General features: G+C 41.3%; 1 protein-coding gene across 2 annotated transcripts; it reads left to right on the top strand.

Moving 5' to 3' along the window:
- The first annotated feature begins 6509 nt into the window (after positions 1 to 6509).
- On the top strand, positions 6510 to 17001 carry def6b (DEF6 guanine nucleotide exchange factor b). 2 transcript variants are annotated; one of them, XM_042088870.1, is made up of 11 exons: positions 6510 to 6688; positions 8610 to 8750; positions 9640 to 9825; positions 10023 to 10247; positions 10941 to 11087; positions 11587 to 11695; positions 12100 to 12398; positions 13177 to 13343; positions 15062 to 15260; positions 15569 to 15671; positions 15995 to 17001. In XM_042088870.1, exons 1-11 carry the CDS (start codon positions 6593 to 6595, stop codon positions 16219 to 16221), a joined length of 1899 nt encoding a protein of 632 aa, XP_041944804.1. In that variant the 5' UTR covers positions 6510 to 6592; the 3' UTR covers positions 16222 to 17001. The 2 variants fall into 2 exon arrangements, with proteins under 2 accessions (XP_041944804.1, XP_041944805.1); XM_042088871.1 differs by having other exon boundaries at positions 6512 to 6688; positions 15569 to 15659.
- Positions 17002 to 17243: the final 242 nt, after the last annotated feature.

Below are 17243 nucleotides of genomic sequence, written 5' to 3'. Positions count from 1 at the left end.
TTCAGGGAAGAGAGATGTAAACAGACTCGTAGAGAATGAGTGGAAAGTGTTGTGAACACTCCTGCTGCCAGCCACGCAATCACACCAACCCAAACACAACCACCTCATGTGTTTACGGTTAAAGAGTCTGAAGTACACACACAAAAACACACACACACACACACACACACACATACACATACATACACAGGGCTGTCTGTCAACAGCGGCGGATACAAAAACAAGAAAACTGCTTAAGTTGAGGAACAAGCCAAAATACACTAAACTCCACCTCCACCCCCCCACACACACACACATTTTCACTCAGTCAGCCCTCTGCTCCATACCTCACTCCCCTCCACCCCAAAGTCTTTGACTCACTGAGTGAGCCATCTCCTCATCTGTCAGCCCTCGTGGAGGATCTTTGCTGTGTTCCAGCACCCATCCGTCTGTGTGGAGAGTGTCAGCCACAGCTGGCGCAGAGCCCAGAGAGGGAGACTGGGACAGGGAGGAAGGAACTGCTGCCTGAAGGAGAATGTGGAGGAGGAAGTGGTAGAGGAGGTGGTTGGAGGTGGTGATGTGGTTGGGATGGGAAAGGTTGATTTGTATAAAAAAATCATACTGACTGATCACTCTGTTTACAGTGTTTGTCTGGGGTGGGGATGGGGTGGTTAAAGGTACAACTAAATACTGTTTAGACTGTGTAATAATAGTGACAAGTTTTGTATGTACTAAAATAGATTCAGTAGTAGCTTATAGATGAATTTGGTACAGGTATGTTTTAGGTGACTGATGACTGCTATATAGCATATGTGTTTATCCAAAGTGACATAGACGCACAACAGTTAGAAGTGAATGTGATTCATCCAATTGTCCAGTGGTGATACTACCATACAATGTTTTTCAGTGGTCAGAATGCATATTCCTAAATTGTTTTCTTTGTGAGATTTTGTCAAGTGTTTATTGACAGTAAGCTTGTGAACCCTCCCATTTCACCCTGATTGTAGTTTGGTGGTCAGGTGTTTTGCCTGTAAGTGCAGTGTGCTTTGGGTGAGTGTGGGCAGGAGGTGAGTTGGAGAGAGGCAGGAGGCTCCACTTGACTAGATGACAGATTAAACTGCATGCCAGCACAGGGCTATCATCTAGCTACGTTAATGTGTCTGAGCATCGAATGCACAGAAGAGGGCCAGTGCAGGTGTGTGAGGAGAACCTCAGCCAGGTGCGCCACCTAAATACAAACACACAGCCCTCACAGGCACAAGAATGCAACCAGACAGACAGACATATAAACTCACACAGAAACAAACTCTTTTGCACGTACACATGATTATGCTGTCATGATCCTGTCTTTTTTCCTCGAATGACCATATAATACATGAAATAGCTAGTGTTGATGTAGGTCTAATCAAGTAAGCATCTCAGGGATGTATAGAGTCTAGACTGTTTGTGCTTGTATCACACATGAATATGCATGTGTCAATATTTGATCGTCAGTGTGCATGTGTGGATTCTATGTACAGTATACACAGAATATGTTTTAAGATTTTTTACCTTACATTCCATGTACTTCAATAATGTACTCTCTCTCTCTCTGTGTATGTGTGTGTGTGTGTGTGAGAGAGAGAGAGAGTGTGTGTGTGTGTGTGTAGTGACAGTACCGGAGGTTAGATCACTGCACCGTCCCCTGACAGGGTGTGGACAGCCAGGTAGTCTCATAACTGCCTGTAGGGTCTCACACAGGAAAGCTCAGAGACACCATCAAACCAAACATTATAGCTGGAGTGCTTCAAGCTCTTCAGGAAGTTGGAGTTGGAAACTATCTGTGACAAGGCACTCAGATGTTTATTGTCATCTATGCACAATCAGTGAGCTGTATTATTTCAGCATGTAATTTTAATTAGACGGTCTTCAAATCAGCCTGCTGCTGATTAACATGTTCAACTAAAGACATGATGACCCTGAATACATAGAGCTCAGACGGCATATTTTTGCACCATGTTTTAGTCTTGAAATGAAATGAACTTGAAATGTTGAAAATATATTGAAATATGATATATTGAAAATAATTTTGTGTTTGTGATCCTGTGTGATAGGATCCCCTCTCCTTTCCTCTATACTCCCCTCTCATCTTCTCTACTCTCCTCCCCTCTTCTGTCCTCTCCTCTTCTCCCCTCTTCTCTACTCTACTCTCCTCCCCTCTTTTTCTTCTCCTCTACTCCCCTCTTCTTTCTTTTCTTCCTCTCTTCTCTCCTTTCCTCTCTTCCCCTCCTCTCAGTTGGGTTGCTCAGTCGTGCACGCTCACGTTGTCCTGTCTTCTGTAATTATGTCAGGCTCATCTGCTTGCTGCCTCTTGTTTGATCCATGTTTGAACTGTCCACATGTGTTTCCTGAGGATTATATCAAATTTTATATTGGACTGTACAGTATACTGTAACTGTACTGTAATTATGGTGTGTGTGTATGTGTGTGTGTGTGTGTGTGTTTGTGTTTGTGTTTGTTTGTTTGTGTACAGAAGAGAAATAAGTCACACCCAGTTACAGGGATGCAGCCAAGTCCAGGCAGGGATGGGCAGTATTTATGATACATGTATTTATATAATACATATTTCAAATACAAAATAGTATTTTGCTATTTGTATTTAGGTTGCAGAAAATGGCTTCGTATTTTGTATAATACTTTATAGGTGTATATTTTTGTAGTTAGTACTGCCAAATATTTTTGGTAAAACAAATACTTTTGGTGATGTGATGACATCATAAAAGTGCAAAACAATAAATATAGCCTCTGACTGGTGCTGATTTAGTAATTTGGCCAAACTTGTTGTGATCAGAATATTGAGATTAGCTGTACCTTCACAAAACCCCTGTGCTCAAATCCAAACAATGTCTTCAGGTCATTCACAAAGCAATCCAAATGAAAACACTACTGAGCAGTCATTGCACACTATCAAGAAATGGACAAGAGTGCTTAGGGCAGAGCATATAGCAGTTTTTTTCAATTGTTTACAAGCAATTTTGAAAACTTGGGTTCTTTTTTCAAAATATAATCACAATTATCCAAACACCACACTCAATTTGCACAATTCCTAGATTGTTTGCAAAATGACACACTTCAGTCAAAACATACACACTTCAGTCAAAACATATACACATATTTGTGAAAATGCTATTAGTTTTCATTTAACTAACACAGTCCTCAATGAGCAGACACTATTGCCGCCAGTTCCACACTACTGTGATAAATAAAAAACACATTTGTAAAAAAACTAATTTTAGGATATAGCATGTGCTAGATTTTTGTAAGGGATAGTTTAGATGACAATTGTGACAAACCCACAACATTCTTCATGATTAGTTTGACATATACTGTAGGGAGAATGTACACAAATAACCTACCAAGCACTGCACAACCCCGATGCTGCAGACTGAATATTTCAAGTATTTATTTCAATACTTACAGTATTTCTTACCATAATCAGTTACAGTAATCAACCAACAATGAAATCAATGAAACAAATAAAATCTGTAGACAAATAAAAATTACTGCATGAAGTACATACACTTTGACACTGAAGAAAAACTAAGCAACAAGAATAGTGTAACTATTCATCATCTCTCTGTCTGCCTCTTCCTCTCCTTCTTCTCCTCTTCCTCTACCTGGGCCTCCTCCTCTACCTTCTTCTCCTCTTCCTCTACCTCCTTCATCTCCTCTTTGAGCTCCCACTCTCATTCTCACTCTTCTTCTTCTAGCTCCTTCCATTTTTTTTGAAGGCAGGTGATCTCAATTGCTGCCTTTTATAGCACACCTGAGTGCTGTGTTTTAAAATTAGCACATGTGTGCTTCCACAACTGGTGGATGTGATTATCCAATTTGTTCATTAGTGTGCTCATTGGCAATATAGGGCTTTGTAATGACAAGGAAGTAACCTCACAATCCTTATCTGTGTCTAAGGTGTGTTTTACAAATCACTGTGTGTAATGGTTTGCAAAAAAGGTGAAGTTGTGTGTAACCTTGTGCTAATCTGTGGAGGTGTTTTGCTCCTTGGAGTAGAATTTGTGTGGAAATTTGTATTTTAGTGTGCAAACAATTGTAAAAAACTGTAGATCAAGGAGAAATGATAATTCTTTACAATACAGTAAATGTATTTTGCATCTAAAAACAAAACAAAACAAGAAAACAAAGCAAAAAAGATTTAATAACTCGGTGGATTCAACATTTAGGCTACTGTAAATTAGTATTGGAACAGGTACTGGAAAAGACGGAACTTTCAGTAAATGAGAAGTACATTACTGTCTGTTCTCTAAATGCCTCACTGATAGTTTCTATCCAATGTTGATATGATTGTATAGTATTGGTTGTGTCACGTCATATGAAACAAGTGTGATCAATTTTGAGTCATGTTTAACTGTGCTTTACTTTTTGCCACTTGTGTTACCATTATGCATCCCAAGCCTCACAATGCAAAATGTGTTTTATTGCATGAGAATGTTAGGCGTTTTGCAAAAACAGTCAATGACATCTGCAAATTGTGTTTTACTAGGTGAAAACTGGTTTTGCCAAAAGAGTGATCAATTCAATAAATATGTTCAATGGTTCAGAGAATGTGTGTTTTAGCAATTGTGAAAAACTCTAACATGATCATCCCATTGGAACACATGGAACCGGTTGTGGTTGCACCGCAACATTTCTCAAAGGTTGCCCCTTGTTTCACCTAAAGCAACACGATGAAAAATTCATATGTGTGCCCTTTGGCGTCAATAACAGCATTTAACCAGTTAGTTAAAACCTAACAAAAAGCGTCATGATCCTACCTGATCAACAGTGTTAGTATAATATCAAGCATTCTGGGCATGTTGACAATGTCAGAGACTTTATTCTCCGTGTTATGTCAGTGTATGATTTGGAAACCGTTATTTTAAGGTGATCATCTGAATTGGGTTGCTTTAAGCCCACATTCTGTGGCTCTCAATAGGTTCGTTGGTTGGTTTGTCCCACTTGACAAGTTCAGTTCTCACTTTTTGAGTGCATCTCTGATACAGCATTTAGGCTATGTAACTGGCAGGTCAGGATAGTTGATCTGTTGTCTGTTTGCAGATTTATGGCATGTCTCAGGTAGAGAAAAGCTGTTGCTCTCAAACACTGCCCACTTAATCAACAGTCAGTGTACTGATGAAGGAATAGATTAAATAGACAGATGTGGAAGGTTTGCAGAGTGATTTCATGCTACCTTTAATGAGTATTTTTAGTATTTTTAAAATACATGGTTTTTTGATACATGGTGTGGGCACTTTATTTGATAGTTTATTTTGATAAACTTAAAATTAGGGTATTTGACATTTTATTTTAAAATACATTTGATGTATTTTTGCCCATCCTGGCCCTTAGGTAGTGCTTAACTCCTTCTTAAAGTACATTAGCTTGTCTTGGCGGTTTGAGTTTGTAGATGTTTCCATTAGTTTTGAAGATTGCTGTCAGGAGTGAAGGATGTTATTAGTGTGGTAGATACAGAAATGTTCTGGATCAGATTGCAAATCCTCTCATGTCAGAATTATTGTAAAACTAATCCTCCCCTCCATGAAGGGAAGGATAAACATACAAATGCTAACAATACCATCACAAATCACACACACACACACACACACACACACACACACCACAGCATTAATTCCTGCAGGCACCCCTGCACACACACACACACACACACACATGCTTGTCTGTACAATTATAATTTAGGACTCACATCATCAACTCTTCAAAAGCAAAGGAAAATAACACAAAAAGGCCTCAGGGGTACAAGCCAAGGAAACCAAGACAGATAGCACGTCTCTCTGTCTCTGTCTCTCTCTCTCTCTCTCTCTCTCTCTCTCTCTCTCTCTCTCTCTCTCTCTCTTCTCTCTCTTTATGGCTGGGTTTGTTTCATAGATTTGATTAAGTGAGGGGGAAATATGATAAACCAGGCTCAGGTCATAACAGGCTGCAGTTGATCTGAAGTGTCCTCGGGCAGTGGGATCGTTAAATGCCGTCACCTCGCGAAGCAGTGAAGAAAACACACCATGCCGCTGCTGTCATCATCTCACCCTTTATCTGATGAAGACTATGCCTCTGGGGCAGTTTGAGTCGATGATCAGACCAGAAATGGGGATTCACAGGTACACAAACCACTTACCAGTGGACAAAGACACCAACACAGACTCACACACACATGCGTGCGCGCGTACACACACACACACACACACACACACATACAAATACACACATTCCTTCATTCACAAATGCAATATAAAAGTTAAATAAAACCCTTTCAATATGTGTTTTTGTGTTCTTTTATCATGTTACTTTTCTAGAGATTCAACTACAAATTCATGCAAATAGCACCCTCTAGTGTAATACATTTGTAATAGCCTTTTTTTTTAGAGTGAAGTGGGTTGAGGATGAGAGCTTTGTGATGCTTACCATGGGTGGCGCTGGAGCTCTGCAGCTGACAGGATACGTGGAGGCTTGCTAAGAGAGGTCGGGGAGAAAGAAAAAAAGAGAAGCTGTGGTTAAGAAGGTGAAGAAGAAAAGAAAAACAAACGATTAACACCAACATGCACTGAGGGTTCTTTCGACCGTTATGGAGCTTCGCGCGGAACTACTAAAGTCAATCTGGCATGCCTTCACCTCGCTAGACGTGGGAGAGAGCGGCAAAGTGTCTAAGTCCCAGCTAAAGGTGAGGGGTCAGTGGTAGGCAGTAGCCTAGTCAAGGGACAGGTGGATATGTCGCGCAGGGCAAAGGGCACTGGTGAAATGTAGCCGATATTATTTATAACTCCCGTGTAATGAGGGGAGTGTCACTTGTGTAGGATATCTATTTCTTTGCTCTTTGTGATATTCTATGTGACTGTAAGACGCCACACCTGGGAGAGATTTTGAAATTAAAGAAAAAATGTCCTTAAATGGCGTTATTTTAATTATTAGGGCTACTGTTTATTGTGAGATTATTTTAGAAAATTTAGACTGTAGGCCTAGGCTAATTAAGCCTGTAGGTTATATGGAATTGTTTTTGAAATTGGTTAGATAGGTTGAAAGTAAGAATATATTTTCATTTTACCACTCTTAGGTAGCCTACATATTCCTGGCATTGGTCTTCTCACAAAGCTTGATTTGCTAGCTTTTTGGTGTTGTTTTTATTTGAAAGTTGTGGTGCACTGTTGTTACTACATGTTGATGCGATCTGTGATGTGACAGGATGCAAAACCAGGTCTTACAGAAGACATAAAACTGAAACTGAGAGTGCATAACACAAAAAAATAAAGAGTAATGGTAAGGTTTAGCCACTACACTTGCTTGTATTAAGAAATATATAACAGATCATGGCAGAAAATGAGTTAGGCTATGTATACATGCCAGACTTATAAGCAGATAACAAATCATTGGGAAATCCATTATTTAGAGACACAAAATGGGGCAATAGTGGTCTCTTATGTAAGTTTTTGTCATAAACTTGTCTACATTAATGTAAGCACATTATGATCATATAAAATCATTGTAAGGGAGAATGAAAAAAAATACAATTTGTTTGTGTGCTTGATTACAGTAAGTAGGCCATGTTTTTTGTGGGAGTGCCAGAGTAGGCACATAGTAGAGTTTAAGAGAATGTGTGTGTGTGTGTGTGTGTGTGTCTGTCTGTCTGTCATGTATATGTGTATTTGTGTCTCTGTGTGCTTGTGTCTGTGTTTGTGTGTGTGTGTGTGTGTGTGTGTGTGTCTGTCTGTCTGTCATGTATATGTGTATTTGTGTCTCTGTGTGCTTGTGTGTGTGTGTGTGTGTGTGTGTGTGTGTGTTGGTCGAAGGTGACAAGGGGCTCATACACACAGATCTGGGCCAGTGACTGAGAGGCTTATCCCTGTCACACTGTGGGACTTGTGAGTCAGGCCAGACCTCCTGAACCCGCCATCAAAGAGGCCTTGTTCCACACACAGAACCTGATCCCCGCACAGTGCTGTCATGCACTGCAAAGGCCTTACCAAGATTTAAGTCATGGCTATGAGACAGACTTCAGATAACAATCTAAGTAAAGCGTTGCACAAAGCAGTTTAGTTCTAGAATATCTGAAGTTGGACTTTGCAGCAACAAATTCTGGGTAAAATAAGACACTAGAAGTATATGCAAAGTAAGACTGCCGTAACACCACAGACAAGTCTAAAATAGCTTTGTGAAACCGGCTCCATGTGTATTTACATAATAGCCAGTCGTAGTATAAAATAAATAGTATCAGTTTCTGAAACCATTTGCAACCACGAGCGGGCTGGTTTTAGAATTGGTGCCACAAAAATGGAAACACTTTCATTTTGGTGTCATTAGTTAATGACTAATGTGACATGTTTAAAGAAATCCTTCATTGTGTGTTTGTGGGTTCCATTAATGGAATATGGCACATCTCAGAATAAAGGATTACCTTCTCCCTCTGTGTGTGTGGAGAAGACTTGTCCAAGTGCTTTGTGCAAAAGAAGTTTTATGGAACATCTGGTATTATGAACTATGAATTTAACTGATATGAGTGTTTCGTTAGTTAAGGCAGTTTGATTTGTTTGCTGTTAGTTTCTTTCATATACCATGGTGATGTGTCTGCATTATGTGTGTTGTTTCAGGTCCTCTCCCACAACCTATGTACCGCCCTGTGCATCACCCATGACAAGCAGGCTCTGGAGCTGCACTTCAGGGACGATGATGACGGGCCTGTCTCAAGTCAAGGCTACATGCCCTACCTCAACACCTACATCCTAGACAAGGTGCTCTAAAACACATGTAGCATGTTAATATAACCAAGTCTTATTTTGGCCGTGTTGATGTTGATGTCCCCAAAAGTCCTACTGAAAAAAAGAATGACACCTTCAAATATGATAAATTCATGGGTAACAAAATAAGGAAGCATACAATGTAAAGTCTTGAAAAGCTATCTGGCTTACACCCCAGCAGCAATATAGACATTTTTAGCCTGTAAGCTTTTAAGTAGTTCCTGTAAAGGGTGCTAAGTAGACATTTTAGTTCTTTCATGTGGAAGGACAAAAGGTTCCTTTTTGAAAGACTTTGTTGTGCAGATGTATTAATAGCAGACTGACGTGTTCAGACTGACGTGTTCTGTATCATTAACGCTGATTGCATCCACCCCTGTAAACTACAACAGTACTGGAAAGTTTGTCAACCATTTAGAGATCATTGGTAATCAGCATAAATCTGACATACAATGTGATCAGATTGTTATCTTAGTCATAAAAATAACACTGGAAAAGTATATACAGCAAAACTTATTTATCCATTTATGCTAGATTACAGTAAATGGGCTTAAAGTGAAAAGTATGTGAACTGAACGACTCAAACAGTTGTGAACCCAACCCTGTTAGCAAAAACGATGTCAAACAAACATTTCTAACAGTTGTTGATCAGACCATTCAGTCATTTTAGGTCATAACATATGCCACACCAGTGAGGTAAAACTAGAGTTGTGAAGACATTAATGTCAGTGTTGTGTTATTTCTTGCTTTATCAATTTTATTAATGCTATAAACTAGTATTAGGATAATAGTAGAGTATTAGAAATGTAGGGGTTCACAAACTTTTAAACACCACTAATCATTATTTTGTGTGCGTCACATAACAAATCACTCTGTTTGATTTTAGGCTGTGGAAGGGACATTCAAGAAGGAGGAGGTCGACAGGCTCTGCTGGACGCTTTGCTCTACAAAGAACTACCATCCTGAGAAACATGGCTCCAGCGCTTTATCTAAGAATGATGCCTTCCACCTCTGGTGTCTATTTAACTTCCTGTCTGAGGACAAGTACCCTCTGGTGTTGGTCCCTGAGGAGGTGAGTAAGTTAAGGAAACCAAAGGGAGTCAACAATAAAGCTCTATTTGCATAATCTACAACAGGGTAAATCTACAGATTAAGGAATTGATACCAAAAATACCTTAAATTACCATGATGTCAGGTCAGCTTAGGTATTGTAAATATGATTGTTATGTGTTGGTGTGGCCATGGTAAAATAAGACCTGTACTATCCAGGTGGAGTACCTGATAAAGAAGATCTGCTCGGCCATGAGTGTGGAGCTGAGCTGTGTCGACATCGAGGACTTCATTTGCCAGAATGACATGCAGAGTGGCGTCAATGTTTGGGCCTTCCTGGATCTGATGAATTCTGGAGTTGTCACAAGAGGCGTTGATAGAGAATCCATTACCATGGCGATTGAAGAGGTCTATGGCGAGATAGTGGGCAATACTTTGAAAGAGGTAATTCATTGTAAATCAAGCAATCCCATGCTTTAATGGCCTGACGAGCCAGACCCACATCAAGATGTAGGGTCTGGGGACTCACCATTCACAGTGCTCAGTCCGAGGGGCGGGATAAACGGTTGACTTTCAAATTTCCTCTGCACGCAATAGGATAGCGCTACTGTACAACTCATGAGTCCCATGTGTTTTCCCACCAGCGGAGCTAGTTGGCTAGTTGTTCAAACTTTTGCCAACTTAAAAAAAGCTTAACTCGTGTCACACTGTTTGCCAACAGCAACATCCATCTTCATTGTTTTCAAGTAGCAGGGAATTCACGCCGAACCGTCGCAACTCTGCCATCATTATGTTAAGCCCGCCTACCGACTCTAAACACAATGTGATTGGCCTGATCGAAGTTTAATTTTTCCAGCTCGCAAGCCAACGGAGAGTTGTTAGACTACCCTGGCAGCAAATAACATTTGCTGCTGCTAGGGTGCGTCTAGATTTCTAGGCTAATGTTTTAAGGTTTCACTGTGGGTTCCTTAACTGTTTTTTTTTTTTGTGATTACTCAACTGCTACTGTACTGACTTTCTATGTGCACGTAGATGCATGTAGCATAGTATGGACCGGATTATGTGTGAATGCCTCTGTGTGTCCATGAATGAATGCCTGTATGTATGTGCGTACATATGTGTGTGTGTGTTTCCTAGGGATACTTGTGGAAGAAGGGCCATCTTCGTCGAAACTGGACAGAGCGATGGTTTTCGCTGAAGGTGAGCTCACTGGCCTACTACACCAGTGAGGACCGCAAAGACTGTAAAGGTGTCATCGAGATGGACCAAAACTGCTGTGTAGAGGTACTTTCATGCAACGTTACATTATGATGACATACGCTAAAACATCCATTAGGGGATATATATGAAGTTTCAATGGATTGTTTTACAAAAGATGATTAATGATGATTAATTTATTGTTACACCTCATTATACTCTATGTGTATAAAGAAAGCAAACATTGGTTTCAGCTCCTCTTGTAGCAATAAATAATAAATAATGCTAATGTTGTAAGTGTTGTGCAGCAGATTTGTCTAAGTAAATAATTATGTGTGTGGGGGTGAGGGGGAAAGGATGTCTTGTGCACCGTGCATGGCGAAGGCAGACCTGAGACAGTGAGAGCAGCTTGCACCTTGTGCTATTATTGTAATGGTTTCTGGTTTGGATAAACCCAGACTCTTTTAGTCAGTAGATCTTCTACACACTTTGTCTCGGTGTATATGTCACCAGTGAATTAAATCAGTTTGATTGAATTTTACAACAGTTGTCAATCTTTAATTTTAAGAGTTTTCTTCATTGGCAGGTGCTGCCAGACAGGGAGGGAAAGAGATGTATGTTTTGTGTCAAGACACTCTCCAAAACCTATGAGATGAGCGCACCTGACACCAAACAGAGGCAAGAGTGGACCACAGGTAAATAAATACATGCCTATAACAATTCCCTCATACAGTGGGATACCTCCAATTCATAACTGTTTTCTACCACATATAGATTTTTGATATCTTTACTTAATTTTTGATTCCTCTGGAAACCACTTTATTACTCTGGAATTCGTACGTTTCGTTTCCATTCAAAACAGTGAAAAAAAAATGATGTGAGAAAAAGAGACGTTAAAAAAATTATGTGAGAAAAAGAGACGTTTTAATTGGCAGAGGCCGCCGCAGCACCGTATCAGACACGCTTCTGGTAAGCAAAGACATAGAAAATGTCATGCAGCCGCCACGCAACTGACACGCAACAGACACGCGACGTTCACACCATGTTCCCGGTGTGAAACGGTCCTGCCTCTCACTCTCTGCCTCTCTGCCCCCTCCAGCCATTCAGACAGCCATCCGACTGTGTGTGGAGGGGAAGACCTCCCTGCACCGGGAGCTGAAACTGCGGCGGCGTGACCAGCGCGAGGAACGCGAGAGGAGACGCGCGACCAAAGAGGAGGAGCTGCGGCGCCTGCGCCTCCTCCAGGACGAGCGGGAGCAGCGGCTGGTGGAGCTGGAGCTCCTGCAGGAGGCGCAACGGCAGGCCCAGGCCACGCTGGAGCAGGAGGAGCAGAAGAGGCGCCTGCAGCACGAGCAGCTGCAGAGGGCCCTGCAGGAGCAGCTACAGGAGGCCGAGGAGGTGAGGAGGAGTCGGGGGACTGGGAGAGGAGGACTGGAAAATTGGGGAGGACGGGAAGAGGAGGAGGGGAGGAGAGGAGGATGAGAGAGCAGAGGAAAGGGAACAGGTGCGAGATGGAGCAGAAAACGAGAGAAAGAGGCGAGGAGAGAAAAGGGAAAAGAGGAGGTGGGAAGGTGAGGAGGAGGGAGAAGAACAAGAAAGAGAGGAGTTTAGGAAAGGAGGAATGTAGAAAGAAGGAAGATAAAAGAAGGAAAGCTAGAGGTGATGAAGAGAGGATTGAAGAGGAGAGAAGGAGACGGGGATGGTGAATGGTTTAAATCAAGTGAATGAGTTTGGAGGGAGATTAAGAGAGCCTAATAGTTGGAGAGAAGGCTCTCGGGGATAGCAGATCACAGCAGCTATGGAAGAGAAATGTTTCATAAGTCAGGGCTCTGACTGTGAACAGGGAATGTCCTTTACTGACCTACAGTATAGGTGCACGGGCACAGTCAGTTTTGATGGTGTGCTTGTGTCAAGTAGGATGAAATGATAACCAAAAAAACTTTTTCTGACCTTTTAAGTCTGAAATAAACAGTAGCCCAGCAATGTGTTCATAATGACACCCATCACCTCAGATTACATATGCTATTGACTGAATTGGATTGGATGTGTAGGGTACAATAACAGAAGACTGTGACGCCAGAGATCTCTGCTTGCATGAGCACAGTTTAAGGGCCATGTTATATGTGTGTGTGTGTGTGTGTGTGTGTGTGTGTGTGTGTGTGTGTGTGTGTGTCAGGCTCGGGCAAACATGCAGGCGGAGATGGCCGCTAAGGAGGCAGAGGCGGAGCGTCAGCAGCGGCGGATCCGTGAGCTGGAGGCCATGCAGGTCCAGCTGGAGGAGGCGCTGCAGCTGGAGATCAGAGCCCGGCAGGACGAGGAGGCCTGCCGCAAGACACAGGCCCGGTACGGAGCCCCGCGAACACACACACATACATGCATATACAGTGTATATATAGTACATGGAGCACATGCATACAGATGCATGCACACACACACATACACACATACACACACACACACACACACACACACACACACACACACACACACACACACACACATACACACACGCACACGCACACGCACACGCACACAAACACAAACACACACACATATTTTCACACATTAAAGCACGCACACACAACCTTAATATCTGCCCATAAACCAAGAAAGGTTTTTAGGGTGCCTTAACTGTTGTCTCAGGAGAAGAGACTAAATTGAACAGACAATTAAAGGTTACCCTGGGACACTCTCTAACATACAAACACACAAGCCACAAGGTGCACTTCTGTGTGTTTAGTGAGGGTGGATGTACTGTGGGGTGTACAGACTCACAGTACTCACACTCACACACACACACACACACACACACACACACACACACACACACACGTTCTGACTCACTCAAATAACATTCTGTTACTGTATACAGTACAGTATCCACAAAATCACACAGGTGTGGTGAAGATATGAAAACTACTCAGAGACAGTAGGCCCACACCTGTGGACAGACACATAGGAACACATAAACAAACACACATACCAACATATAGTACATACATGCACTCATTTCATGTGTATGCATGTACACATACTGCTAGGTCACACTTTGGCCAACTCACAGGACAAAACCCTATTAAAACAATATACTTCCTGTGCATGAGTGTGCAGCTACGACAAGCTGCCTTCTCACTCACACAGCAAGAAAACATGTGGTGCTAAAGGAAAGCACCCATAAAGCCCATTGCTCATCATGGGTCAATGCAGAACATTACCCTGCATTCAAATCACTGTCTGCATGGATTCATTTCTCTTGTTCGCCAGCCTAGATCATCACTGGCATGAATTCCAATAAAATGTGTGTCACAACAGCAACATGGCAGTCGCCTTTTGGGTCTATTTCTCAGGAAATGTTGTTTCTTTTTTTCTCTCTGTCTCTCTGCATGTGAGGGACTGACAGTGCTTCCTGTCAGCCTCTATATGTGGTTTGTGTGGGCTCTCCAGAGATGCACATGAGCTGTTGAGCTGAGTGACTCAAAGCAAGAAAACATTAGAAAGAAAAAGAATCATAGCTAAGCAAAGGAAAGCATAAACATTGAACATTTTGTATTATCAGATATCTTGTCTTTCAAAGTTTTAATGGTCTTGGTGCACTACTGTTAATTTATATTTATGCTATCTATTTCAGTTGAGAAAGCTTCATATTTTTGCCCACACAAATCCTCAGAGATCAAAACCCACAACACAATATCTTCAGTTTCAGGGCGCAAGCTCAGATAAACAAATTTTTACACACACACACACCAGGAGTGGAAATTAAAAAATGAACAAAATTTTGGTCAGATTTACCAGCCACTCAATATTAAAATATTACTTTGTGTCTGGAATCTACAAGCCACTCTAATATTTTACCAGCATTTGGCTGGTGCTAATTTCCATCCCTGACACACACACACACACACACACACACACACACACACACACACACACACACACACACACACACACAAACACACACACACACACATACACACACACACACACGAAAGCAATCACAAACAGACCCTCACTCCCTTGTGCTCAAAACACTGACTTTTTCACTATGACACATCTTTTCCAAGACTGCTGGCTGAGGAAGAGGATAAGATGAAGGCCTTGCTGACCCTCCAGGAGGAGCAGGAGGACTTCATTCTCCGTACCCAGCGAGAGAAGCAGGAGCTCAGGCAGGAGATGGAGAACAAGTCCAAGGCTTTGGAGGAGGCCCAGCAGCAGCTGGAGAAAGTCAGGGCTAGCCGCCACAGAGTGGATCAGGACATTGCGGTTAGCTGATCAGTAGATGCACAGTATTAACATCATGCTTGTATTAACATCATGCTTGTATTTTTCTATTGATTTGATGAGGTTCTAATTTTTTTATTCTCTATTATTTTTGTTGATTGTATCATATTTTATTTCTATTGACAGTAGAAACAGCTTCAGAATTACAGGTTTCTTTATGGAGTCAATGGTCAGAATAAGGCATCTATGCTGAATCGTTTTCGTCTGTTTGTATCAGATTCAAACTCTGTGCCCAGGTGAAAGGGTTGGGTACTAGGGTTTTGGTCTTATGATGGATCTATCTCCCATAGGCTGCCCAGAGGAAACTACGCCAGGCCAGCACCAGTGTCAAGCACTGGAACATCCAGATGAACAGACTCATGCATCCCATCGGACCTGGAGGTGTGTGTGTAGGTGTGTTTGTGTGTGTTTGTGTGTGTGTGTGTGTGTGTGTGTGTGTGTGTGTTTGATTATGTTGATGACAGGTGGAGATACCCTTGCGTCCCTGAATCTTTACAGCCAGAACATAAAGAGTGAAGAAAGTTATAGGTTGTTTACTTTCAGTGAAGGTGTTAGAGTTTTTTTATGAAATCTATTGTATCTCTATCAAAACACCCAGCACACATAAAAACAAGACATTCCAGTATATTGTTCATTAAATCTTAATGAGTGACATGCACACAAAGTTACATTTAAGGAGTATTACAAAAACCACAACTCGTCTTCTCCGTTCTCAGAAAGAAGAGCCTCTATCGGGGGAACTCCCACCACGCCGACACGTCTGTCATCCCTCAGGGACTCGGGGCTGCGTCTGTCACTGAAGTGCGCCGATAAAGAGGACAGAAAAGAGTCGCAGACGGGTGCTTATAGCAACAGCAGGCCTGTGGAGGAGAGTGACGCCTCTGGCGACGACACAGGAATTCCTATGCAAACCTCCAATGGGAGTATAGAGTCTGCCAACTGACCAGATTGGCCTTTATGTACTGTATAGTGACTTTTTTTATCTGTTGTTATATATATTTTTTAGTTAAACAGAGTTTTTTTTGTTGGAGGTTATATGGTCGGTCAGTAGACAATGATGTACAGAACAAAATCATGTTTCCTCTCTAGTTTGAAGATTTATTTTGATTATTAATTTGAGTCATGAGGTGGTGTTTATTTACATGGCAAATTAAACGGTTTATCAAGTTTGAATGTATTATCGTGTAGTTGACAAGAAAAATTTAGTTAAACTGCTTAAAGAAAGATGAGACGCCTTAATGTCACATTGTGCATGAACATTTCCTGTGTTGTTTCCTGTTCAATGAAAAGACACAGATAATGAAGACGTGACAGTCTCATTTAGACAAAAGAGTATGCACTCCAGCAAAGTCTTCAGAAGCATGGAGAATGATCACTGAGTTTTCCAATGAAATGCTGCGACATGCACAGAGATTAATGGTGAATTAGAAGATATGTGTTGTAGGCCTAAATTAATCCAATCAGGTTTGCAAAAAATACACCAGCTGTGCCAAATGGAAAACCTGAATTAATGATCCATTGTGGACTGTTAATCTGATAATAATGTGTTAGAGTGTTAATATGGCATGTACTGTAAGTGCTATCAAATATGACACATTTGTTGTTCTTGTTTTTTTTTTTTTAAACAACCTTGTTCCAGGATGTGCTGAATTATTTTACCGTCCTGAATTACACCTACACATGCCTAATTTGAAATAAAGATGAACAAATTCTGACATTTTAATATTGTGTTTTGAATGCTGATTACAATCTGCATGCACTGCCTTGCATGTATTAAGAAGAGGAAGAAAAACTTGGTTTTATGAAACTTTATGTTGGCACACATGTAAGCAATATTAACTTCAAAATGTGAAATGCCATGAAGCAATGTCAATTAATGTTTAAAACAACATTTTTAAGTGTCAATACACTTCATTTAAATTGAACAACTAAACCACGGCTCATTGTATGACCCAATAGCCAATG

This window comes from Alosa sapidissima, chromosome 4 (genome assembly GCF_018492685.1).
Source record: "Alosa sapidissima isolate fAloSap1 chromosome 4, fAloSap1.pri, whole genome shotgun sequence".
NCBI lineage: Eukaryota > Metazoa > Chordata > Actinopteri > Clupeiformes > Clupeidae > Alosa > Alosa sapidissima.
The sequence above is the reverse complement of the archived record's forward strand: the minus strand, read 5'-3'. Positions and strand labels throughout refer to the sequence as shown.